Genomic DNA, 27,019 nt, shown 5'->3' on the forward strand with positions numbered 1-27,019 from the left:
ACTGGTGTGAGGTGATAACCATTGTGATTTGATTTACATTTCCCAGATGATTAGTGATGTGGAGCATCTTTTCATGTGTCTGTTGGCCATCTGTATGTCTTTTGTAGAAAAATGTCTACCCATATCCTCTGCTCATTTTTAATCAGGTTGTTTCATTTTTATATTGAGCTGCATGAGTTATTTATATATTTCAGATGTTAATCCCTTAACAGATATATCATTTCTAAATATCTTGTCCTATTTAGGTTGCCTATTCATTTTGTTAAAGGCATCTTCTACTCTGCAAAAACTTTTAGTTTGATGTAGTCCCATTTGTTTATTTTTGCTTTTGTTTCCCTTGCCTGAGGAGACTGATCCAAAAAGATATTGCTACAACTGATGTCAAAGAGCTCACTACCTATGTTTTCTTCCAGGAATTTTATGGTGTCAGATACTACATTCAAGTCAATTTATTTTGAGTTTATTTTTGGCCTAAGATAGTGGTCCAATTTCATTCTTATACATGAAGCTGTCCAATTTTCCAACACGATTTATTGAAGGGACTGTCTTTTCCTTATTGGATATTCTTGCCTCCTTTGTTATAGCTAAAGTGACTATATAAACATGGGTTTATTTCTGAGCTACTATGTATGTTTTTGTGCCACTCCCATATCGTTTTGATTACTACAGCTTTATAGTATAGTTTGAAATCTGGGAACGTAATGGTGCCAACTTTGTTCTTTTTCAAGACTGCTTTGGGTTTTGGGGATCTTTCGTGGTTCAATACAAATTTTAGGGTTATTCTAGTTGTGAGAAAAATGCCATTGATATTTTCAAAGGGAATGTATTGAATCTGTAGATTGCTTTGGGTAGTATATGGACTACATAAGTATTTATTTAGCTATATTAATTCTTCCAATCCATGAGTACAGTATATCTTTCCATGTATTTCTGCCATCTTCAATTTCTTTCATCAATATCTTATAGTTTAAGAGTACAGATCTTTCACCTCCTTGGTTAGGTTTATTCCTAGGTATTTTATTTTTCCGGATGCAATTGGAAATGGAATTGTCTCTTGGTTTCTTTTTCTGCTAGTTCATTTTTAGATAGAGGAATGCAACAGATTTCTGCATGTTAATTTTGTATACTACAAATTTACTGAATCTATTTATGAGTTCTAATAGTTTTTTGATGGAGTCCTTGGGGTTTTCTATATATAGTATCATGTCATCTAGTTTTATAGCTTTGTGGTCTGAAAGGATGGTTGGTAGAATTTCAATCTTCTTGAATTTACTGAGGCTCTTTTTGTGACCGAATTGTAAGATAAATTCCAATAAATTCCAGCCGAAATAAGCAGGTGAAGAGAGGCAACAAAGGGCCAGGCAGTTTATTTCAACGCAATCCCCAGGTAATGTTCCATGGTCTGAAACACAGGCCAGGGAAGTCACACCCAGCAGGGCAGGCAGCAAGTTTTTAAAGAAGGCAGGGGGAGGGAGAGCAAAGGTGTACATTGGCACGAGGATTGGCTCGTCTAGGGTATGTGGGGGTCTCTCATTGGCCTTTAGCCAGGTACTGGAAAGTTACCACTAATCCTTTAGCTTGGGGGAAGGGCTCTAGTTGGGAGGGTTATCTGATCAGGCTCTGGAATGTTGTGAGACAGGAACCTGTTGGTCTCTTCACCTCCTTTGGTGAGGCCTGAGCTTGTCCATCAGGCTCACCCCTTCCCCTGATGTCTCCAGCCTTACACTAATATGTGGCCTATTCTGGAGAATGTTCCATGTGCACTTGAGAAGAATGTGTATCCTGTTGCTTTTGGGTGTAGAGTTCTATAGATGTCTATTAGGTCCATCTGTTCTAGTGTGTTCTTCAGTGCCTCTGTGTCCTTACTTATTTTCTGTCTGGTGGATCGGTCCTTTGCAGTGAGTGGTGTGTTGAAGTCTCCTGAAGTGAATGTATTGCATTCTATTTCCTCCTTTATAGCTTTCTGGTCTGAAAATGTTCCATGTGCACTTGAAAAGAATGTGTTTATTCCTAGGTATTTCATTTTTCTTTGTTTCACATATGTTGGTGCTCCTGTATTGGGTGTGTGTGTGTATATATATATATATATATATATATATATATATATATATATATATATATATATATATAATTAATCTACAATTACAGGAAGAACATTATGTTTACTAGGCTTCCCCCTTCACCAAGTTCCCCCAAACACCCCTTTACAGTCACTGTCCATCAGCATAGTGAGATACTGTAAAATTACTAATTGTCTTCTCTGTGTTGCACAGCCCTTCCCGTGCCCCGCCCTCCACTATACATACTAAACGTAATGCCCCCTTATACATCCCTTCCCACCAAACCTCCCTAGTCCCTTTCCATTTGGTAACTGTTCTTGGGTACTCTGATTCTGCTGCTGTTTTGTTCCTTCAGTTTTCCTTTGTTCTTATACTCCACATATGAGTGAAATCATTTGGTACTTGTCTTTCTCGGCCTGGCTTATTTCACTGACCATAATACCCTCTAACTCCACTCATTTTTTTATTTATTAATTTTATTTTGGTACCATTAATCTACAATTACATGAAGGACATTATGTTTACTAGGTTCCCCCCTTCACCAAGTCCCACCCACATACACGTTCACAGTCACTGTCCATCAACATAGTAAGATGCTGTAAAATCACTACTTGTCTTCTCTGTGTTGCACAGCCCTGCCCATGCCCACCCACACTATACATGTTAATCGTAATGCCCCCTTTCCTTTTTCCCGCCCTTATGCCTCCCTTCCCACCCATCCTCCCCAGTCCCTTTCCCTTTGGTAACTGTTAGTACATTCTTGGGTTCTGTGCTTCTGCTGCTGTTTTGTTCCTTCAGTTTTTTTTGTTCTTATACTCCACATATGAGTGAAATCATTGGTACTTGTCTTTCTCTGCCTGGCTTATTTCACTGAGCATAATATCCTCTAGCTCCATCCATGTTGTTGCAAATGGTAGGATCTGTTTTTTTCTTACAGATTAGTAATATTCCATTTTGTATATGTACCACATCTTCTTTATCCATTCATCTACTGGTGGACATTTGGTTGCTTCCATATCTTGGCTATTGTAAATAGTGTAGGAATAAGCATAGGGGTGCATCTGTTTTTTTCAAACTGAAGTGCTGCATTTTTAGGGTAAATTCCTAGAAGTGGAATTCCTGGGTCAAATGGTATGTCTATTTTGAGCTTTTTGAGGAACCTCCATACTGCTTTCCACAATGGTTGAACTAATTTACATTCCCACCAGCAGTGTAGGAGGGTTCCCCTTTCTCCACAACCTTGCCAACATTTGTTGTTGTTTGTCTTTGGATGATGGCGATCCTTACTGGTGTGAGGTGATATCTCATTGTGGTTTTAATTTGCATTACTCTGATGACTAGTGATGTGGAGCATCTTTTCATGTGTCTGTTGTCCATCTGAATTTCTTCTTTGGAGAACTGTCTGTTCAGCTCCTCTGCCCATTTTTTAATTGGATTATTTGCTTTTTGTTTGTTGAGGTGTGTGTGCTCTTTATATATTTTGGATGGCAATCCTTTATCAGATCTGTTATTTATGAATATATTCTCCCATACTGTAGGATACCTTTTTGTTCTATTGATGGTGTCCTTTGCTGTACAGAAGCTTTGCAGCTTCATATAGTCCCATTTGTTCATTTTTGCTTTTGTTTCCCTTGCCCGGGGAGCTATGTTCAAGAAGAGGTCACTCATGTTTATGTCTAAGAGATTTTTGCCTATGTTTTTTTCTAAGAGTTTTATGGTTTCATGACTTAGATTCAAGTCTTTGATCCATTTCGAATTTACTTTTGTGTATGGGGTTAGACAGTGATCCAGTTTCATTCTCTTACGTGTAGCTGTCCAGTTCTGCCAGCACCATCTGTTGAAGAGAGTGTCATTTCCCCATTGTATGTCCATGGCCCCTTTGTCAAATATTAATTGACCATATATGTCTGGGTTAATGTCTGGATTGTCTATTCTGTTCCATTGGTCTGTGGCTCTGTTCTTGTGCCAGTACCAAATTGTCTTGATTACTGTGGCTTTGTAGTAGAGCTTGAAGTTGGGGAGTGAGATCCCCCCCACTTTATTATTCCTTCTCAGGACTGCATTAACTATTCGGGGTCTTTGGTGTTTCCATATGAATTTTTAAAGTATTTGTTCCAGTTCATTGAAGAATGCTGTTGGTAGCTTGATAGGGATTTCATCGAATCTGTATATTGCTTTGGGCAGGATGGCATTTTGACTATATTAATTCTTCCGAGCCAGGAGCATGGGATGAGTTTCCATTTGTTAGTGACCTCTTTTATTTCTCTTAAGAGTGTCTTATACTTTACAGGGTATAGGTCTTTCACTTCCTTGGTTAGGTTTAGTCCTAGGAATTTTATTCTTTTTGATGCTATTGTGAATGGAATTGTCTTCCTGATTTCTCTATCAGTTAATTTTTAGTGTACAGGAAAGCCACAGATTTCTGTGTGTTAATATTGTATCCTGCAACTTTGCTGAATTCCAATATTAGTTCTAGTAGTTTTGCAGTGGAGTCTTTAGGATTTTTTATGTACAATATCATGTCATCTACAAATAGTGACAGTTTGACTTCTTCTTTACCAATCTGGATTACTTGTATTTCTTTGTTTTGTCTGATTGCCGTGGATAGGACCTCCAGTATTATGCTGAATAACAGTTGGGAGAGTGGGCATCCCTGTCTTGTTCCCAATCTCAGAGGAAAAGCTTTCAGCTTCTTGCTGTTCAGTATGATGTTGGCTGTGGGTTTATCATATATGGCCTTTATTATGTTGAGGTACTTGCCCTCTATGCCCATTTTGTTGACTTTTTATCATGAATAGATGTTGAATTTTTGAGTTCTATTTAAGTATCTATGGAGATGATCATGTGATTTTTGTCCTTCTTTTTGTTCACGTGGTGGATGATGTTGATGGACTTTCGAATGTTGTGCCATCCTTGCATCCCTGGGATGAATCCCACTTGGTCATGGTGTATGATCTTTTTGATGTATTTTTAATTTTGTTTGCTAAAATTTTGTTGAGTATTTTTGCATCTACGTTCATCAGGAATATTGGTCTGTAGTTTACTTTTTTGGTGGGGTCTTTGCCTGGTTTTGGTATTAGGGTGATGTTGACTTCATAGAATGAGTTTGGGAGTATTCACTCCTCTTCTATTTTTTGGAAAACTTTTAGGTGAATGGGTATTATGTCTTCTCTCTATGTATGATAAAATTCCAAGGTAAATCCATCTAGCCCGCGGGTTTTGTTCTTTGGTAGTTTTTTGATTACTTCTTCAATTTCGTTGTTGGTAATTGGTCTGTTTAGATTTTCTGTTTCTTTCTGGGTCAATCTTGGAAGGTTGTGTTTTTCTAGGAAGTTGTCCATTTTTCCTAAGTTTCTAAGCTTGTTAGCATATAGGTTTTCATATTACTCTCTAATAATTCTTTGTATTTCTGTGGGGTCCGTTGTGATTTTTCCTTTCTCATTTCTGATTCTGTTTATGTGTGTTGACTCTCTTTTTCTCTTAATAAGTCTGGCTAGAGGCTTATCTATTTTGTTTATTTTGTCAAAGAACCAGCTCTTGGTTTCATTGATTTTTTTGTATTGTTTTATTCTTCTCAATTTTATTTATTTCTTCTCTGATCTTTATTATATCCCTCCTTATGCTGACCTTAGGCCTCATTTGTTCTCCTTTTTCCAATTTCAATAATTGTGACATTAGACTATTCATTTGGGATTGTTCTTCCTTCTTTAAATATGCCTGAATTGCTATATACTTTCCTTTTAAGACTGCTTTTGCTGTATCCTACAGTAGTTGGGGCTTTGTGTTGTTGTTGTCATTTGTTTCCATATATTGCTGGATCTCCATTTTAATTTGGTCATTGAATCATTGATGCATTGATTATTTAGGAGCATGTTGTTAAGCCTCCATGTGTTTGTGAGCCTTTTTGCTTTCTTTGAACAGTTTATTTCTAGTTTAATGCCTTTGTGGTCTGAAAAGTTGGTTGGTAGGGTTTCAATCTTTTGGAATTTACTGAGGCTCTTTTTGTGTCCTAGTATGTGGTCTATTCTGGAGAATGTTCCATGTGCACTTGATCAGAATGTGTATCGTGTTGCTTTTGGATGTAGAGTTCTATAGATGTCTATTAGGTCCCTCTTTTCTATTGTGTTGTTCAGTGCCTCTGTGTCCTTACCTATTTTCTGTCTGGTGGATCTGTCCTTTAGAGTGAGTGGTGTGTTAAAGTATCCCAGAATGAATGCATTGCATTCTATTTCCTCCTTTAATTCTGTTAGTATTTGTTTCACATATATTGGTGCTCCTGTATTGGGTGCATATATGTTTATAATGGTTATATCCTCTTGATGGACTGAGCCCTTTATCATTATGTAATGTCCTTCTTTATCTCTTGTTACTTTCTTTGTTTTGAAGTCTATTTTGTCTGAGACTAGTATTGCAACACCTGCTTTTTTCTCCCTGTTGTTTGCATGTAATATATTTTTCCATCCCTTGACTTTTAATATGTGCATGTCTTTGAGTTTGAGGTGAGTCTCTTGTAAGCAGCATATAGATGGGTCTTGTTTTTTTTATCCATTCTATTACTCTCTGTCTTTTGATTGGTGCATTCAGTCCATTTACATTTAGGGTGTTTATTGAAAGATATGTACTTATTGCCATTGCAGGCTTTAGATTCGTGGTTACCAAAGGTTCAATGTTAGGTTCTTTACTACTTTACTGTCTAACTTAACTTGCTTATTGAGCTATTATAAACACTGTCTGATGATTCTTTATTTCTCTCCCTTCTTATTCCTCCTCCTCCATTCTTCATATGTTGGGTGTTTTGTTCTGTGCTCTTTTTAAGAGTGCTCCCGACTAGAGAAGTCCCTCCAAAATACCCTGTAGAGGTGGTTTGTGGGAGGCAAATTCCCTCAACTTTTGCTTGTCTGGAAATTGTTTAATCCCTCCTTCATATTTAAATGTTAGTCGTACTGGATACAGTATCCTTGGTTCAAGGCCCTTCTGTTTCATTGCATTAAATATAACATGCCATTCTCTTCTGGCCTGTAACGTTTCTGTTGAGAAGTCTGATGATAGCCTGATGGGTTTTCCTTTGTATGTGACCTTTTTTCTCTCTCTGGCTGCCTTTAATACTCTGTCCTTTTCCTTGATCTTTGCTATTTTAATTATGTGTCTTGGTGGTGTCCTCTTTGGGTCCCTTCTCTGAGTAGTTCTGTGTGCTTCCGTAGTCTGAGCAACTATTTCTTCCCCCAGTTTGTGTAAGTTCTCAGCAATTATTTCTTCAAAGACACGTTCTATCCCTTTCTCTCTCTCTTCTTCTTCTGGTATCCCTTTTTCTCTCTTTTCTTCTTCTGGTACCCCTATAATGCGAATATTGTTCATTTTGGATTGGTCACACAGTTCTCTTAATATTGTTTCATTCCTGTAGATCCTTTTTTCTCTGTCTGCGTCAGCTTCTATGCGTTCCTGTTCTCTGGTTTCTATTCCATCAATGGCCTGTCACATCTTATCAATTCTTCTTATAAATCCTTCCAGAGATTGACTTCTGTAATCTCCCTCCAGACATCATCCCTTAGCTCTTGTATATTTCTCTGCAGCTCTTTCTACATGTTTATGATTTTTATTTTGAATTCTTTTAAGGGAGACTGGTTAGGTCTGTCTCTGCAGTTCCTCTCTCAGGTGTTGTCTGAACTATCTTGGACTGGACAACATTTTATTGCCTTTTCATGGTGATCGTGCTGGCTGTAGGCAGGTTGCAGGTGTGTCAGCTGGGAGAAGAAAGTCCTTTCCTGCTTGCTGGATGCCTTGCCCTTCTCCACTGCCTGTGTCAATTACCCACTCTCCTAGAGCAGCCACTGGGTTAATCCCCTAAGCTGCTGTGGGTGGGGTCTCTGTCATAGCAGTGCAGCACCCTGTGGGGAGTGGCAGGCACACCAGGTGCGCTCCTCCGCAATAGCGATGCCCTTGCTGGGCAACTGTGTCCCAGCAGTGGCCTTTGGGTCTGGCCTGGGTGGCTGTGCGTCAGGCTAGGATTCTGGCCGGCTGCTGGGAGCATGGCCGCTCCCTCTTGCACCGCTGTAGGTGCACGCTGGCATTTCCCGTGCAGACTTCTTCCAGGCTTCTCTGGTGCCACTGCTGCCTGCGCTCGCATGCCGCACTCTGGCTGTTCAGTCACCACCGCAGCAGGCATGCACGAGCCCCTCCCAGTCCCCTCCGGCACCGGCGGTGCACGCAATCTGCTCCCAGTTCCCTCCGGCGCTGCCACCGCCGGTGCTCGCTGCCCGTCTTCCACTACTGGGCCCGTGGGTCAGGGTCCGTGCCAGTTGGAGGAACTACTGGCAGGCTGCTTTGTGCCATGAGGGGCTTCAGGGCTGCACTACTGCCCCAGGGTTTAGGGTGCCTAATGTTCCCCGGAATTCTGAGCTGCTGGGACAACTTCGTCCAGCGATGGGGGTCCCTGTCTCTTTAAGACTTGCAAAAAGCACCCGCTTTTATTTTGTCTCAGGGATGCTGGTTGCAGGGACCTGCCCACAGGTTTTGCTTTTTCATTTCTCTAATATCCAGCACCCCGTGCACCTGGTGTCTGCGCTCCGGGTGCAGATTTCTAGAGCTGGCTGTTTAGCAGTCCTGGGCTTTCACTCCCTCCCCGTTCCAACTCCTTTCTTCCCACTGGGTTCTGGGGTGGGGGAGCGTTCAGGTCCTGCCTGGTCGCAGCTTGTATCTTACCCCCTTTGTGTGATGTTGAGTTCTCACAGATGTAGATGTATCCTGGCTGTTGTACTACATCCACTGGTGTCTCTTTTAGGAATAGTTGTATTTATTGTATTTTCATAAATATGTATGTTTTGGGGAGGAGATTCACACTGAACTCACACTGCCAGCTTCCCGTGATCCTTATTGGGTGCTTATATATTTATAATGGTTATATCCTCTTGTTGTATTGACCCCTTCATCATTATATAATGTCCTTCTTTATCTCCTGTGACTTTCTTTGTTTTGAAGTCTATTTTGTCTGATACTAGTACTGCAACACCTGTTTTTTTGTCCTTGTTTGCATGAAATATCTTTTTCCATCCCTTGGCTTTGGGTTTGAGGTGAGTCTCTTGTAAGCAGCATACAGATGGGTCTTGCTTTTTTTCCCATTCTATTACTCTGTGTCTTTAGATTGGTGCATTCAGTCCATTTACATTTAGGGTGATTATTGAAAGATATGTACTTATTACCATTGCAGGCTTTAGGTTCGTGGTTACCAAAGGTTCAAGATTAGCTTCTTTACTATCTTACTGTCTAACTTAACTCACTTATTGCGCTATTATAAACACAGTCTGATGATTCTTTATTTCTCTCCCCTATTCCTCCTCATCCATTCTTTGTATGTTAGGTGTTTTTTGTGTGTGTGTGTTTGTGCTCTTTTGTGTTTCCTTTGACTGCTTTTGTGGGTAGTTGATTTTATTTTTTGCCTTTAGTTAGTATTCGATTGTTCTGCTTTCTTTGCTGTGATTTTATTTTCTCTGGTGACATCTGTTTAGCCTTAGGAGCGCTTCCATCTAAAGCAGTCCCTCTAAAATACCCTGTAGAGGTGGTTTGTGTGAGGCAAATTCCCTCAACTTTTGCTTGTCTGGGAATTGTTTAATTGCTTCTTTGTAGTTAAATAATAATCATGGTGGATACAGTATCCTTGGTTCAAGGCCCTTCTGTTTCATTGCATTAAATATATCATGCCATTCTCTTCTGGCCTGTAAGGTTTCTGTTGAGAAGTCTGATGATAGCCTGATGGGTTTTCCTTTGTATGTGACCTTTTTTCTCTCTCTGGCTGCCTTTAACACTCTGTCCTTGTCTTTCATGTTTGCCATTTTAATTATTATATATCTTGGTGTTGTCCTCCTTGGGTCCCTTGTGTTGGGACTTCTGTGTGCTTCTGTGGTCTGAGAGGCTATTTCCTCCCCCAGTTTGGGGAAGTTTTCAGCAATTATTTCTTCAAATACACTTTCTATCTTTTTTTCTCTCTGTTTTTCTGGTACCCCTATAATGTGGATATTGTTCAGTTTAAATTGTTCACACAGTTCTCTTAATATTCTTTCATTCCTGGAGATCCTTTTTTCTCTCTCTGCATCAGTTTCTCTGCATTCCTGTTCTCTTATTTCTATTCCATCAATGGCCTCTTATGTCTTGTCCATTCTGATTTTAAGTCCTTCCAGAGATTGTTTTATTTCTGTATTTTCCCTCCTTAGCTCTTGCATATTTCTCTGCAAGTCCATCAGCATGGTTATGAGCTTTATTTTGAATTCTTTTTCAGGAAGATTGGTTAGGTCTCTCTCCCCAGGTTCCTTCTCAGGGGAGGATGTCTGTGTGATTCTGGTCTGAATGAAATTCTTCTGCCTTTTCATGGCAATGGGCAGATGGCAGGTGTGTCAGCTGGGAGAACAAAATCCCTTCCTGCTTGCTCCTCGCATTCCTCTCCTGGGAGAATGACGACCCCTAGCGGCTTGTGCTGGGCAGCTGCACGGAGGCCTGTAAGTCTGGCTCAGGCGGCTACTGTGGGCATGGCTGGCCTGACTGCTGCTCCGTTATTTTAGAGCTGCCCCCAAGGGGGAACAGGTGGGAGGCTGTTTATTGCCGTGAGGAGCCTCAGAGCTGCGCTGCTGCCCAGGGGGTTAGGGCACCCGGAGATCCCCGTCATTCCCAGCTGCTGGGCTGTGTGCACCGATACACTTCCATCCAGCTGTGAGGCCCCTGTCTCTTTAAGACTTTCAAAAAGCACTTGCTTTACTTTTGTCCCCGGGGCGTCAGCTGTGGGGACCCGCTCTGCAGGTTTTACTGTCCCGTTTCCCTAGTATCCAGCACACCACGCACTGTGTGTCTGTGCTCCCAGTGCAGATGGGTAAGGCTGGGTATTTAGCAGTCCTGGGCTCCCTCTCCCTCCCTGCTCTGACTCCTCTCCTCCCGCCAGGGAGCTGGGGTAGGGGTGTCTCTTGGGTCCCGCCGGGCCACGACTTGTATCTTACCCCCTTCGTGAGGCGCTGGGTTCTTGCAGATATAGATGTAGCCAGGCTGTTGATCTGTATCTTCTGGTCTTTTAGGAATAGTTGTATTTGTTGTATTTTCAAAAATATATATGTTTTTGGGAGATTTCTGCTGTCCTACTCCCGCCGCCATCTTGGCTCCTGTTTTGATGTATTTTTTTTATTGAAGTTTAGCTGATACTGTATTTGTTTCAAGTATAAAACATAGTAATTCAAGTTTCATTATTAAATCTCCAACCCAACTAGTGCAGTTATTATCTATCAACATAGATTTTACAGAACTATTGACTATATTCCTCTATGCTCTACTTTCATTTGTACTTTTTAAGTGGCTGATTTACTTCCTTTACCAGTGATATTCTTCTCATTTATTTTCATATTTCTAGTTACGTCCTTTTCTTCTATGCTTAGTGAAGACCCTTTTAACATTCTTTATACAGCCAGTTTAGTGTTGTATAAACTTTTGCTTGTCTGGGAAATTCTTATCTCTCCTTCAACTGTGAATGATATAACCTTGTCAGGTAGATTATTTTTGGTTGTAAGTTTTTCCTTTCAGCATGTTAAATATATCCTGCCACTCTTTTCTGGTCTGCAAAGTTTCCACTGACAAATCAAGTGACAGTCTCAGAGGGTTTCCCTTGTATGTATTTGCTTCTCTCTTGCTGCCTTTAAGATTTTCTTTTCACCTTTAAATTTTGCCAATTTAATTGTAATATGCCTTGGTATAGATCTCTTTGTGTTCATCTTGTTTGGGACTCTCTGTTTTTCTTGGACCTGGACGTGTATTTTCTTCCCCAGATTAGGAAAGTTTTCAGCCATTGTTTTTTCAAGTAAGTTTTCTTTCTCTCTTCTCCTTCTAGGACCCCTATAATGTGAATGTTATTGTGCTTGATGCTATCCCAAAGATCCCTTAATCTCATTTTTTAAAAATTTTTTTCTTTCTGCTGTTCTGATTGGGTGGTTTCCACTATTGTATTTTCTAGTTTACTGATCCCTTCTGCATCATCTAATCTGCTGTTGATTTCCTTTAGTGTATTTTGCACTTTAATTATTGCATTCTTCAGCTCTGTGACTTCTGTTTAGTACTTTCTTATATTTTCTCTTTGTTAAAGAGTTCTGTGAATGTCTTTATGACCATTATTTTGAACTCTTAATCTGGTTAATTATTTTTCTCCACTTCATTAAGGTTTTTTTCTGGGGTTTTATTTTTTCACTTGGAACATATTCTTCTATCTCCTTATTTTGTTCGACTTTCTGTGTTTGTTTCTATGAACCAGGTAGACCAGCCACCTCTCTCCGTCCTAAAAAAGTGGTCTTGTATAGGAATGTTCCCTGTGTATGCTGTGTGTGCCTGGCAGCTCTGGGTGGCCTGCCAGAGATAGAGTGGTTTTGGACTAGGGGTACTGTGGGGCATGCAGTACCTGCTCAGTGGAAAGGCTGGAGTTGCAGCAGGTGCAGGCTGGGAAGTTCCCAGGGTACTCTACTCCAAGGCTACCCTGGAAGGGTGGCTGTAGGTAGAGTGGGCTCAGGCCAGGAGTGTCCTGATACATGTCACACAAGGGCAGTCCTAACAAAACTTCTGAGTCAGGTGCAGGCCAGCGGGTTTCCAGAGCATGCTGCACAAGGGCTGCCTAGGTGGAATGGCTGCAGTTGGTGTGGCTAGGGGGCTGAGGCTCATGGGTTGCCACAGCATGCTGCCTAGATCACCTAGAATTTGCTCCCACCCACACTATCAAAGTTGAGGGGGAATATAAATAATGGCCTTTATCCATACCTGTGACCCTGAATTGACTTCCAGCAGTTCTTCCACTGTCTCCCAGATACTTTAGGATTAGTAAATGGATTTCCATCACTTGTTTTCTAATTGCCCTTTAAATAGCTATTTTCTTGTTGTGCTCCAAGGTGGACAAGTCTTCCTGTGAGCCCATCAGTGATATCCTTCCCTGCTGCAGGTTGCCACATCAGGAGTGGGGTTTCCACCATTACCATGTCTCCTACTCTTCTGCCCTTATCTATCCTTTGTTGTGCAGAAGCTGTTCAATCAGCCTTCAGTTTTAATTCAGGAGAAATTTTTCTCTATATAGGTATAGATTTGGTTAGGTGGGAGTAGGTAAATTCAGGGTCTACCTATGCTGCCATCTTGGACTGCCTCCTAAAAAAAACATTTTTGGCATCATCAAGAAAGAAAATGTGTGTTATCAATGTCTTGGTGCTAAGAAAAAAATTTGTTTGGAGTATTTCTTTGCTACTTGTTGTTAATCCTCTCTTCTTTCATTCTCTATCTTCCTAAAGCCATGGGAATAAAGAAGAGTTCTCCTGCAGAGGAATCCAACTTGCTGTAGATTGGTTTCTAGATAAAGGCCATAAGGATATTACTGTATTTGTGCCTGCATGGAGAAAGGAGCAATCTCGTCCTGATGCACCAATTACAGGTATTTCAAATAAGACATTTCTTCTCTTCCAGAGACAAAACTAGCAAGAGAGTTTGGGGAAAGGTTGATGGTCCCAATTTATATATTTTTCTAAGTTTATTAACTACACTTAAAATTCCTTTTATTAAGCGCATTTTTAAGCATATTTTTCTTGACCCAAATAAAGCCATTATATTGTGGCATATAGTAGTTAAATAGAAAAAACCTCAATTCAGCAAATAATGAAGCACACAGTTAAAAAAAGGAGTGGTTTTCTATTTGACCATAGACTTCAGACTAAAGGGGGCTAAATCAAGTTATGAAAGTGACTGAGTTTTCCAAAAGACTAAGGAAACCATGGTAGACAATGGATCTCATTGCGTAACAGAGAAGTGATCATGGGATTTGCAAATTATAGGGCATAATAGAAAGAGAGAAAAACCCCATGACAGTCAGAGCCAGTTATCCCAGTGCCTAGAGCCCACAATACATTTAGGGTCCCACAGAAAAGTTTTAATTTTTTTTCTTTTAATGTCAGAAGGGAAAAATGAAAACAATAACAACGAATGTATAATAATGTATCTAACTAGGTTGTTTTTATGCCAACACAGTTGTAAAGTATAATTTTTAATACTTCTTTGTGGAAGAAAGGACCTAGAAAGCAAAAGTGTCTAAGGTCTAAAAAAGTCATGATGTGGCCATAATATCAGTAGAATCTCAACATTCACTTACAATAGTATATGTAGGTAGCTCTTTACAGCATTTGAGAGCATATGGACCCAGTTCTCTGTTCTCAGCTGTTGCCTGATGTGCCAAATGAGGAAGTCCAGGGAATGACAGTAAGCTGTGTCGAGTTGTCTGCCAGCTGCTGAACAGGCTCCCAGCCTCAGTCAGAGCAGATCCTGGCCTTGCTGGAGCCCAGCCTGCAAGCTTTCTTAGCAACTAAAAGGCCAAAAGGAAAGGGGGTCAGTGCTCACATACTACAGCTTTATGTTCTTCCTTAGTTGTGGCCTTCCTTCAGGTAGGCAAAAATGTAAGTTCCTAGGAGTTGTGCTTTACTCTCTGACACATCCTCAGCATACTCCCGTTTTCCTCAGCAACCAAAAGCTGGTGCTTCAGCCAAAGGGCAAAACAAGCATCATAAATGCTAGGATATCAATGTTATTTCTCACTCTTCATAGTAGTTTTTAAAACTTAGATGTCATTGAATCCAGTTCCTTTATCTTATTGAAAAGAGAACTGAAGTCTGAAGGGGAAAGTGACTTGCCTAAGGTCACAATCCAAATTGGTGTCATAGCCAGGAACAGAGGTTACTTTCTCTCTAAGGGCAAATAATGTACTCATCCAGTACCAACTTTTGTATGTGTAATATGAGGACAATGGTGTTAATTTCCAGAGACAATTTTTACTCTGTGGTATGTAATCCATATTTCAACAGATCAAGATATCCTGCGTAAACTGGAGAAGGAAAAGATTCTTGTCTTTACACCATCGCGAAGGGTCCAAGGCAGGAGAGTTGTCTGCTATGATGACCGGTTCATAGTCAAACTGGCTTTTGATTCTGATGGCATCATTGTATCCAATGATAACTACAGAGACCTTCAAGTTGAAAAGCCAGAATGGAAGAAGTTTATAGAGGAGCGGTTGCTGATGTATTCTTTTGTGAATGACAAGTATGTTTCTTTACAGTAGGCTCTGAATAGGCTAAATTTAAGTTACTCTAGGGATAGATTTAATTTCAATGAACATTTATTGAACACTTACTGGGTACTACACATTATGCTGGTTACCATGGGGATGAAAGGCTGAATAAGAAAGAGGACTTACCCTTAAGAGGCCCAAAGTGTAGTGGAGAAGAAAGAGAGAGACAAATACAATGTATTTTAATTAACTGCTCAGGTTCAAGTTTTTTTAATTCCTTTGTCTACATGAAATGATAAGAAACAGCCTTACAGAGGAGGTGACATTTGAGATGAAGTTTACAGACAGGGTTTTACAGGTGAAGGGGACACCATGAATAAAGCCATGAAGACGTGAAATTAGGTTGCATGTTGGGGGAATGAGCAGGCATGCCACTATGGTTGGAACATATAGTCCATGGCAGAATGATGCACAGCAAAAATGTATCCTTTTTTGTGATCAAGTAGGAACAGAAGGAAGAACTGTTGGCTTAGCAGAAGATAAACCTGAGGCAGGAAGGGCAATTGGAAGGCTGTGACAAGAGTACAGTCAAGAGGTAATGAAGGATTGAACTCCTGAATAGGGTGAATGCGGACAGAAGGGAAGACATTTACCTCTTGCTTGTTTGCTTTCAGATTTATGCCACCAGATGATCCTTTAGGACGCCATGGCCCAAGTCTTGAAAATTTCTTAAGAAAAAGACCAATTGTTCCTGAGCACAAGAAGCAACCATGCCCTTATGGTGAGTACACTATGGACAGAACTGAGTTCTGTATTAAGGGAAACATAAGGACTCTGTGAGTAGTTTCTCTTCAAGATTTCCCTGTCAAATGAAAAATCCTGGCTTGTCCTTTTTCTGTGAGTTAAAGTCTGTGTCTTCATGTATGCTCAGTTAGGCATTTAAAGAAACATCCTAGAAATGGCACAAGGAAAATGTATCTAGAATTTGAAGGGAAGATTGTCACTTGTTAAAATGATGCATGTGTTCTAGCTGCCTCTGTCCTTAACAGTGTTCATGGGGGCATGGAAGTGCAGAAACCTACATGGCCTGTGGAAGCAAAAACGAAAATGCTAAATTGGGTTTGACCCTGAGAAGGATGTGTCTCTCAGGCAGATGAATGTACCCTCTTCAACTATTAATACCCTTTCCTTCTAATGTGTGCTTTCCAGTTTGCTTCCCAAGTTCATTTTCATTTGCTTTTTTAAAAATATAGTTTCATGCAGTGCTTTCATGATCTTACCCAAGTCACTCTGACAGAAAGTTTGTGAGCCTAATAGTGCAACATGGGCTGCCTGGTCTGAGGCTACTTTGTATGATCACTCTTTTTGGATAATTTGTTTATGAGACATTTTGGTTTTTGTTCTGATTAACATTTAAATCATAAACTGTTTTCATATTTATTATCTTCACTTACTCTTCACAATGACCATATAATATAGGCATGATTATGAATATTCTTTATAGAAGAGGAAAATGAGGCTTAGAAAGAAAAGTTACTTACTAAGGTCACATGGCTAGTAAATGAAACATCTGGAGTTGAAACTCAGGTCTGATTGGCCTCCAAGCCTGTGCTCTTTGCACTACACCATGCTGCCTCCTGCTGCTATATACCACCTCAGCATACAGTTTTATGCCTTGGCAAAATTTTGAATTACAGGAAAATGAAGGTGGTTTAACTGCTCAGCTCTTAGCATTGACACTGCAGTTTACTCCCCAGCTTTCTACTTCTTCCCTTTACGTTCACAGTGTGTGATGCCTCGTTGGTATTGTCTCTCATCTTTATGGATAGTTAATTTTCTGCCTTAAACCCAAAGTGTTAAAGCTCTAACCTGAGTGAACAGATTGTTACTACAGTTTCTGGCACAGAGATTTGCACCACTATGAGAGAGAGTCTTACCCTAAGGCATTATTTTTCAGGCAAAAAATGCACCTACGGCCACAAGTGCAAATACTACCACCCGGAGCGGGCCAACCAACCCCAGCGTTCGGTGGCTGATGAGCTCCGCATCAGTGCCAAACTGTCCACAGTGAAAACCATGAGTGAAAGTACCCTGGCAAAATGTGGCGCAGGGTTGTCTAGTGCCAAAGGTGAGATAACCTCAGAAGTCAAACGTGTGGCCCCCAAGCGCCAGTCAGATCCCAGCATCCGGTCTGTGGCTGTGGAGCCTGAGGAATGGTTGTCCATTGCCCGTAAACCTGAGGCCAGCTCTGTCCCCTCACTTGTGACTGCCCTAAGTGTCCCTACAATCCCACCCCCCAAAAGCCATGCAGTGGGTGCCCTCAATACCCGTTCAGCCAGCAGCCCAGTGCCAGGATCCTCTCATTTTCCCCACCAGAAGGCCTCGTTGGAGCACATGGCCAGCATGCAGTACCCCCCTATTCTGGTTACCAATAGCCATGGCACCCCTATTAACTATGCTGAGCAATACCCAAAGTTTGAGTCCTTGGGAGATCACAGCTACTATTCAATGTTAGGTGACTTCTCCAAACTGAACATCAACAGCATGCATAACCGAGAGTACTACATGGCTGAAGCAGACAGGGGCATGTATGCCCGGAATCCCAATCTCTGTCCTGACAGCCATATGAGCCATACCAGGAATGACAACTATTCCTCTTATAACAACCTGTACTTGGCTGTGGCTGATGCCCATCCTGAAGGCAGTTTGAAGCTGCATCGCTCAGCATCTCAGAACCATCTTCAGCCTTTTCCTCATGGTTACCATGAAGCCTTAACACGAGTGCAGAGCTATGGCTCAGAGGATTCTAAGCAAGCCCCCCACAAGCAGTCAGTCCCCCACTTAGTTCTGCATGCCCAGCACCCAGCAACTGGACCACGCTCCAGCTGTCCTGCAGACTATCCCATGCCTCCCAGTATCCATCCTGGAGCCACCCCCCAGCAAGGACGTGCCCTGGTGATGACTCGGATGGACAGCATTTCTGACTCCCGCCTCTATGAGAGCAACCCCATGAGACAAAGGCGACCTCCTCTGTGCCGGGAACAACATGCCAGCTGGGACCCACTGCCCTGTGCAACCGACTCATATGGCTACCACTCTTATCCCTTGAGTAACAGCCTCATGCAACCATGCTATGAGCCAGTCATGGTAAGAAGTGTGCCTGAAAAGATGGAGCAGCTTTGGAGGAATCCTTGGGTTGGGATGTGCAATGATTTCAGGGAGCATAGGATCCCAGAGCACCAGTATCAGACCTACAAGAACCTTTGCAATATTTTTCCTTCAAACATTGTCCTTGCAGTAATGGAGAAGAATCCACACACAGTAGATGCCCAGCAACTGGCAGCCTTGATTGTTTCTAAGCTTCGGGCTGCACACTGACATGACATAGGATACATCCCTTTATATAAAAATATGAATACTAATATGAATAATCACTAATACCGTGATAGTAACTACTAATTTTGTGTTGCGCTTTACAAGTTATATCTTGAAGCGTGTAACAACCCTGTGAGGTAAGTCTTACTAATGTCTTGTCTCTAGACAAGGAAACTGAAGCTCAGTGAGATTAAGTGACCTGCCAAGGTCACACTACTAGCAAATGTCCAAGCCAGAACTCACACCCAAGTCCTCTGAATCCAAATCTCATGCCCTTTTGCCCTGCACCATGCAGGTAATGGAGGACAAAACCCAGGAGACGAGGTCTAAGTTTAAGAAACTCCAAGGAATTCCATTACCAATGTTTTCTTAGTCACACATTCTGTATTACAAAGTAATGATGATAAAACTAATTTAGAGATCAAGAGCATCAGAATCAGATCATATGTTGAATTAACCTTTTGAGATTTTTCATAGGAATATTTAAAGCTATTTAAAAGTAAATGCATACTTTATTGCATGGATATCTGACCATTCAATACCTTTGCTAACCAAGCTATAGGGTCACATTGAAGTTTCTAGAAATATATTTCAAACATAAGGTTAACAATTATATTGCATGAATGACTATATATCTAGTTTGAGATGTGTGTGTATTTCTGCATAACATTTTACATAGTGATGATAAGACAGGCTTTGCACAGTCCTTAGCCTAACAGCTTACAGATCACAAATCTGACTTGATTTTGTCACATTTATAGTTTCAAAAAATACTTTGAAAGTGAAATTACATGCCAATATTTGAACATTGCTTCCTTAGGCACCAGAGCAAATAGCTCTTTCCTTTGCATTTTTTACTTGTCAAAATTTATTGACAGTTTTTAGCTTTCAAGTCTCTTCACCTCAGCAAATTAGGGATCAAATTGCAGCCACCTTCTGCAGAAGAGCTGTTGGATAAAATCAAGTTCCAAGCATAGTAGGCGTGTGCACGACAAGCGCAGAAAAGTCTGACCAAGACCAAGGGATTTACTACCAGAGTCTGCTTCTCTTATCCCAGAAGAAATGGCCGAACTTATGTGGCATTAAATGATGAACACAAAAGCTGCACTCAAGGGAGAATCTAAAGGATGCTCTTTGGACTTTTGACCTATGCAGCATTCAATATCACAGGATGAAATGTAATGGAAGACAGTGCATAGCCATGTAACACACTTTCTGCAGCTGTCCACCAGGGTCGATCATTGATCGGGCAGAATTTCTTTAGGAAACAAATCCAGGGGATTTTTCTAGGTGGAAAAAGGCAGCTTCCAAAAGGGGATGCTACATCTTTGCGAATAGCTGGCTATTATACATTTCAAATCCATGGAAAGAAGGTGCACTTGCCCTTAGATAATTCTTAAATGTGTTACTATAGACGGCAGGATTCTGGGTTGAGCTGCACCATTTGTGCAACTTGTATCTTGCTCAGGGTGGAAACCTTTGTAGCTAAATGCCTTTAGAAGAGGCATTTATTGTTTTTGTTTTTCTTGAGCTGTACACTAAATGAACCCCCTTTTTGAATCCATTGTATATTTTAACATTTTGAACCACAACCAGCTATTTTTTGAGCTATTACTTGCTAATCTCTATGGTCGTTTGTCATGAAAGTTGAAAAGGCCTGCTCTCGGCCTTTTGTTTCTTCATGAGATGGTCTGACAACTGCCTATAAAAGTTTCTTACTGTGAAACACTCCGAATGTGAGGCTGTAGTCAGGGTGGTTTCTGGTGGTTTGATAATGGTTTGCATGCTACTTTCTGACTTTCTCAGTCCTAGTTGATCAAAATTGCATCTTAACCAATGTTTCTCTTCAGTTAACTACAGCTTCAAATTCATCTCCTATCCTCTGATCTTTTCTTCCCCCAGCATACTGAGGTATTTTCTGTCAGATAGGTCCATAGAGAATGACAGCTGCCACTGATATGTTTGCTATTTCACACAAACACCATTTCATACCTTCAACTACCTGAACCTTCTAAATCTGTCCCATGTCTAAATCAGGATATTTGACAATCTTAGATGACTCTACTGCCTTTGTACCAATTAGCTTATGTTCCTCCCAAAATCCTCAATGGCACCACTATATCCACCAGCTGTATAATTTACACAGATGCACAAGACCAATCTTGTCAGCTGCAATTCATCTTGAGCATGTTCAGATTTAGTACTCAAAAAAATTGTAAAATTGTAAGCTCCTTCCAAAACAGAAAATATTTTTCAAGGCAGGATATGTATTTCTTCCTAAAAACAATTGTTATTCTTCTCTTCTCATAAAATGTGTATGAACCAAAGTGGCTAAAAGCAATGCCTCAAATAACCAGAAATGACCTTTTGTTGATACAAATTTTATCTTTTTGCCTAATTGTATAGAGACAAATGTACAAAACTGATCTTTAACTAGGTTTGGTACTGGGTTTTCACCAAGATGTTTGTGGCACTACATGTCACAGGGAAGTAGCCCCAGGGTCATGAGGAAGCTTTTATTTCCAGAGGGCAGAAGTAGTTTATAGGCAAAGACAAATTTTCAAGGCCTCTTTATTACTATGTACACAACTATTTTGTGTACAGTTTCAAGCATTATATTGCATAAGTTCTCTTTAGCCTGTTAAATTCAGTATGTTCTTGCAAAAGGGATTTTGTGTAAAAATGTGTTTAGTGAATCATCTGCAATAATCTATAAATGGAGCTGTACAATTATGAATGCATAAATTCAACTTGTTCTTGGTGAAGTTACTAGAGAAACATTTTTTTAAACTGAGGTGAGAACACTTCTTGACTTTTCCTGTTTGTACTTATAAAACAGCAAATACAAAGAAGCACTGGGACCCCCTTGGCTCCCTTGATAATAAAATCAAGCTTCCTTTCTGGGGCTTAGCGTGTGTCCTTCAGGAGATTTACCTCCAAGCACTCAGCGAGGATTACTGCACAGTGTTTGTGTGGTTTTTAAGAAGCAGTGTATTTTGCAAGAGGTGCTTTGTAATTTTAATTATTTCACTGAGTTTCTGAACTCATAGCAAGTCTGCCTGTTCAGGCCTTAATTTTGTAGATTTTGTGATTTTTTTGTGTGTGTGATTCTGCTGTTATTTTTATTTTGACCTGAAAAATTGTTGAGTCTAGGGTAGCATGGTCAGTCAGGAGCACCATTTCTGTAAGACAGTTAAGGGAAAGGATCCTTTTCGATAGTAACATAACAGCTATTGCACTTTCTTAAGGTACAAGGTATGGAAGGGGGAATGACAGATGCCTTATGGAAATGGTCTACAAAACTTTTCTTCTTCTAAGTAATGAAACACACACACACACACAATTTCCCTTTCCTCTTTCTCTGCTAGTTTCCAGGATACTTTTAAAACCCATTTTTTCTATCGTAGAATAAATTATCTTTATACAGTAATTCAAATATTGATACCCATTAACCTTGGGCACGGGGTTTTCTTCTAACATAGAAGAGTTCATTTTGAGAGGCACTCAGTTACCATTCTATCTATGCTGTTAAGTATGGGACTTTGTACAAATGCCCTTTTTGAGGGCCAACAGTTTCAATACACTTTGTTTTTCTCTGTGAACCAGGTGTGGAACTGCACAGGGAAAGTAATGTTGAGCTGTCCAAAGAGCCCTGCTCAGGTCTCCTCCTAAACCTTTTCTGCCTTCCCCTAGTTGCTACTCCTCAGGTCTGAAACTGAAGACTGCAGTCTTCAACTGAAGTGGCACTACAGTTAGTTCTCATTGGAAACCAAACCAGTATATTTCGGGAACCTGTTTGTCTAAAGTAGTCAATGCCTTTGAAAAGACTCAGCATATTAAATATTACATTGTAGCTAGCTATATACATAGGCAAATTGACTATTTTTAGTCCTGGTTTGTGTATCATTGAGCTATAATAGTTTGCTTTATCCACTTGTGGGATTAAACAATACTGTTTAATGGTCGTAAACTTTTATATAACCTCTTTGGGTTTTTTGTTTGACCCAAACATAACGTAAGTCTCAATGACAAAATACACAAAGCCAACCAGAGGTGAGTGAAAATATATCCCATCCCCAATTTTGTCTGCCCCTATAATGCACGTGCAATGCTTTGCAGTATGTTCTCACTAGCATGAATGTGCTATGACTACTTCCTGAGATTTTGTTTCACCTATAATCACGACAGAAAATGATGTATCACTGACAACAATGAACTGTACCACACTTATTTACTGCATAAAGTATTTGTCTACTAACCACTAATGGCTCTGTTTCTTTAAGAATATCAACAACAAAAGCCATACCACACCTACATACACACACACTCTAGTTTGTTCCTAAAAAAATTAAACTTGTGTCCTTGGGACTTGTATCTTGAGATAAGCTATAAAAGTAAAGTTCTCCCCAAATGAGTTTATCTTCATTTTATCACAGTAAAGCACACGTCCTCTAATTTTTGTATACTAACACAACTCCAAGTGCTAGTCAACTGGTGTTTCCCACTGGGATGAACTGGGTCTCCACTGGTTGAGTCAGAAACAAGTAGAGGGCTCAGTGCCAGGCTTACTTCCATAAACAACCTATAGTTTCTCCCCTGAATAGCCTCAGAGTCACAGAGACATCATCTGCTGGGCCTTAGGCAGAATATCAGAGCTAAAGCAGCCTGACAGCTGACACTTCAAAGAAGTCATTCAGAAGTGCTCAGCTGCATCAACTCCATGAGGTTATAAGTATGGGAACTGAGACTCAGAGAACTGCAGAGATTGGACTAAAGCTGAGCAGTCAGGACTGGAACCCAAGGATCATTGCTCCCAGGCCAGTGAGCCCTGTATCACAGTGGTGTCTGCTCTTCCCTCAGGCCTCTCTGGAACACCCTACTCACACCTCACCCCCACCCCCAACTGTGACCATTTTCATTCTAAAGGCAGAAGTGGCCACAGTAGCTGTAGGGGAGCCCAGCTTTAAAACCTTTGGAAGGGGCTATTTGTGAATCAGATTATCTTTATCATCCTTCTTGGGACCATGAGTGCTCATCTTTCCCCACTCTTCCTCTTTACTCTTGCTGCCTCCTTTCACATTTCTTAGGCACACATGTATCAGGTTCTTACTGAATACCAAATAGGGGCCTGGCCCATACTGGGCTAAGGAGACAGAGAAGAGGAAACAGTTATTGTCTTCTGGAGCTTATGTGATTGTGAGGGAATGAAGCACACTTAGAAAATACATTAATAAACTAAGATTTTCTTGGAGAGCCCATGGCAGCATGAGGGTAGGGACAGTGGTAATAAAATTCCAAGAAGGGACAAATCAATGTCCAATACACAGGTGGAAAATCAACTAGTTGGATCGTATCCCTGTCTGGCTTACCATTCTTGTCTCACAACCTGCCATATTCTTCACATAACCCATGCTCCAATTAACCTGGACCCTTCACTCATGCCTCAACATGCCATATTCTTATCCCCTCCAGACTTTTACCTTCCTTCTACTCCTTGTTCTGACTAGTAAACTTTTGCCTTTGAAGACTGCTAATGTCACCTCCTCTATTAAGTTGTCTCACTTCCTTGTCCAAGCGTTGTTAATCCTTTTCCCCAGTGGGCCTTGCAGGCATCTTGAACAGTACCTCCATGTCAGCACTTATCACTGCTATGTTGGTATACAGACTGCAGACAACTCTGAAATATGGAGAGTTCCTTAGGATCAGGAATAATTTCTTGACCACTAATGAATTATCTTCAGTCAGAAGAGGTGACTCTCAATTACTGTTCTTGAATAACAATATAATCTATGCTCCCTTCTCTTGAATCCCAGCCCTATTCTCCCATTAAATATGTGCAGTTCAAAGACTTTTTCTTACCAGTCTCTGATCTCTAGTTGGAAAAGATCCAAGGGCATGGAGCTAAGGTTTCTTCCTGGTCAGTTCTCCCCCTTCCTCTCCCATTCCCATCTGAAGGAACCTGGTTTCAGAATCCCAGGTTTCTGGTGGACTCTAACCACCAATGACCGTTCGTTCTTACTCTCCTTGGACCTGGACTAGAAGTGAGCTCAAAGAGCCTGCTCCTTATTAGGTCAGTCTTTGAGGGCCAGGAGAAAGCACTCTGTCCTGGAGTTGGAGACCTGAGTCCTGAGTTCAAGGCCCACCAACCCTGTAATGAATGCACATGACTTACACAAAGCATGGTAAGCTTTAGAGAGAACTTTCATATCTATTTTTTGATCCTTACAACAAGCCTATAAGGCAAAAATTATCCTTCTTCTACAGATGAAAGAATTGTGGCATAGTTTGCAGAAGGTTGTTCCCGGTGGAGCTTGCCTGGAACCTAAATCTTCGGGTAGCTTTATCCTCTATACCAGTGGATCTCAAACTTTAGTGTGCATCACAATCACCTGAAGGGCTTGACAAACCATATTGCTCCCTATGCTCAACCTGACTCAGGTCAGGAGTAGGATTTAATAATTTGCATTTCTAACAAATACTGAGGTGATGCTGATGTTGCAATGTCTCAGTGCACATGAGAGGGCTAGACTAGAACTTATTTCCAAACTTTTTTAGCAGCAAAACCCACTTTGCCAAAAAAATTATGTATACACTACATACACAATAGATAAAATCCAGGCTGCTCTAGAGAAGTGGTGGAGGAGAACCAAGAGTTTGCAGCATGCATCTCCCCACAGAACAGGCAATGAGCTACTTCCCCAAAGACATATTTGAAAATCCCTTGACTACATGTGGCCTAGATGCTCTTTGAAGGCTCCTTCATCTCTGGATGACTTAGGAGGCTGAAAGACTTAGCATTTGCCATTGTGGCAGGAGAGAGAAGAGTTGGAGGGAAACTGATTTTGCATTAACCAGTGTAGGAGATTGCTCTGCTTATACCTAATGCTTGGATCCACACACAACAAGAAATCTTAACCCTGTTGGACCGTTGGACTCATGGACCCCTTTCATAACCTGATTAGGCCTGAGAACCAGCTCTAGAAAAATTGTATACACATACCCACAAAGATATTCAGGGTATCTCTCAGAGGTGTTGCAGACTCCCTAGGGGTCCTACCTCAAGATAAAAACCTTTCTTGACTGGGCTGGAAACACATTTGCACTATTATTTCTCCTTGGCATTTTCACAGCATAAATGTTCTCCTTCCCTTCTTTCATCATTATTGAGCTCAGCTACCTTGGGGGCCAGGTTCTTGACTAGAATGCTGCCTGGTACTATCCCATGCCCCTTTTCTAGGCCAAAACTTGGCTCCACAGATACCCACTTTCTTGCCCAGCTATTACTCTCCCCAGAGTGGGGATCGGAGGTTCTGTAGCCACACTTGACCTCAGTCAACTGCCACCAGGAACCACCACCCTGAGAAAAACAAAGAACACCAAAGCTCCCTTAAGGTACTTAGCGGAGGCATCAGGTGATAAGTGATGACTATCTCCTCTCACCAGGTGGAGGGCTCAGACACCTGAGAACATAGCAGACTGTACACTGGTCTGCTCCACATGGTCTCCTGGCAGCTCAGGGCTAGGCACTCTGAGTGTCTGAGGGAATTGGGTGACCACAGAGGAACTATGAATCAGCCCCTAAGGCATTTCTTTGGCCCCATTGTCCAGCACAGAGAAGCCACTCTTAACTTTTCAAGGCCAAAGGAGTAGAAAAGTGACAAAGAAAGGTTTCTGTTTAGCTTTCAACTGTTGTTTGGTGCCCAGTGAAGGCAGGTAGGGAAATGAGCCAGAGCCTGCTGGGTGGCATCAGTAAGGCCCTGGGTATTCCTGCAGTCAAGAGGTTCTGAGCAGATTCTCCTTATGTTGGCTGGGCTCTATGATCAGCAATGCTTCTTTTCTGGGGGCCTAATGCTTCCAAGTAAGCTGGCTCCATACCACAGCTGAAGGGAATGAAAATGATTTGAGACAGGAAGAATGTATGAGTAGGGCCTGGTGGGTAGAAACAATCAGGGGCAGTAGGCCCTAAGGACCTCAGGACCCAGCTCCTGCTGGAAGCCCTGTTATGACCATGCCTTCTCTGGAGCACCCAGAATAAAGGGAGAACTACACTGATCTGCTCCAGCACACAGCCCCTCATTTCACAAATACTTAAACAACAGTTGCCTGTTTATTGTTTTTCAAAACAAAAGAAAAAAATCCCAAAACACATTCAAAACTCCACTGTGGTGGAAAACTGAGCTGATGTGGGCCATCTCCCAGGTTGTTTCATGGAGCATCAGGAACACTGTGGAGGTGGGGGTGGGGGTCAGGGGGGATCTTCCATACCATGGCTGGATCAACACTTGTACCAGGGCAGGCATCAGAAGAGCTGCAGGCCCATTTTGAGCCCATGAAGCTGTCCCTGGCTCCAGAGAAGGCCCTCCAAGTTGCTGCTGCCGTCGCTGCTGTCATTGCAGCTGCCACTCCTGACACCACAGCTCAGACCCAGGGTGCTATGGAGAGAGTCGGGGGGTGGTCAGTCAGGAAAGGAGGCAGCTTTAGGCTCTGGAAGGGCTAAGGGTGCTTGATGTGTATGCCTTTGGGAAGAACCCACCCT

The 27,019-nt window shown here is 41.4% G+C and overlaps 2 protein-coding genes across 9 annotated transcripts in view; one reads left to right on the top strand and one right to left on the bottom strand.

Moving 5' to 3' along the window:
* Positions 1-19,707, top strand: part of ZC3H12B (zinc finger CCCH-type containing 12B) — a 267,790-nt gene extending 248,083 nt beyond the window's left edge. Inside the window, exons 5-8 of the mRNA XM_036892719.2 lie at positions 13,349-13,488; positions 14,906-15,140; positions 15,783-15,889; positions 17,066-19,707. Coding sequence (XP_036748614.2) covers positions 13,349-13,488; positions 14,906-15,140; positions 15,783-15,889; positions 17,066-18,486 — 1,903 coding nt within the window. The 3' untranslated portion in view covers positions 18,487-19,707. The remainder of the gene's footprint in view (positions 1-13,348; positions 13,489-14,905; positions 15,141-15,782; positions 15,890-17,065) is intronic.
* Positions 13,965-27,019, bottom strand: part of LAS1L (LAS1 like ribosome biogenesis factor) — a 32,763-nt gene continuing 19,708 nt past the window's right edge. For 4 of the 8 annotated variants that reach the window (XM_036892725.2, XM_057495615.1, XM_036892724.2 and 1 more), the window contains one exon: positions 26,572-26,915. In XM_036892725.2, coding sequence (XP_036748620.2) covers positions 26,783-26,915 — 133 coding nt within the window. In that variant the 3' untranslated portion in view covers positions 26,572-26,782. Of the gene's footprint in view, positions 14,410-14,488; positions 15,067-24,023; positions 24,161-26,571; positions 26,916-27,019 lie in introns of those variants that run through there. The other 4 variants (XM_036892721.2, XM_036892723.2, XM_036892722.2 and 1 more) reach the window with 4 other exon arrangements.

Source organism: Manis pentadactyla, chromosome X, assembly GCF_030020395.1.
Source record: "Manis pentadactyla isolate mManPen7 chromosome X, mManPen7.hap1, whole genome shotgun sequence".
Classification (NCBI taxonomy): Eukaryota; Metazoa; Chordata; class Mammalia; order Pholidota; family Manidae; genus Manis; species Manis pentadactyla.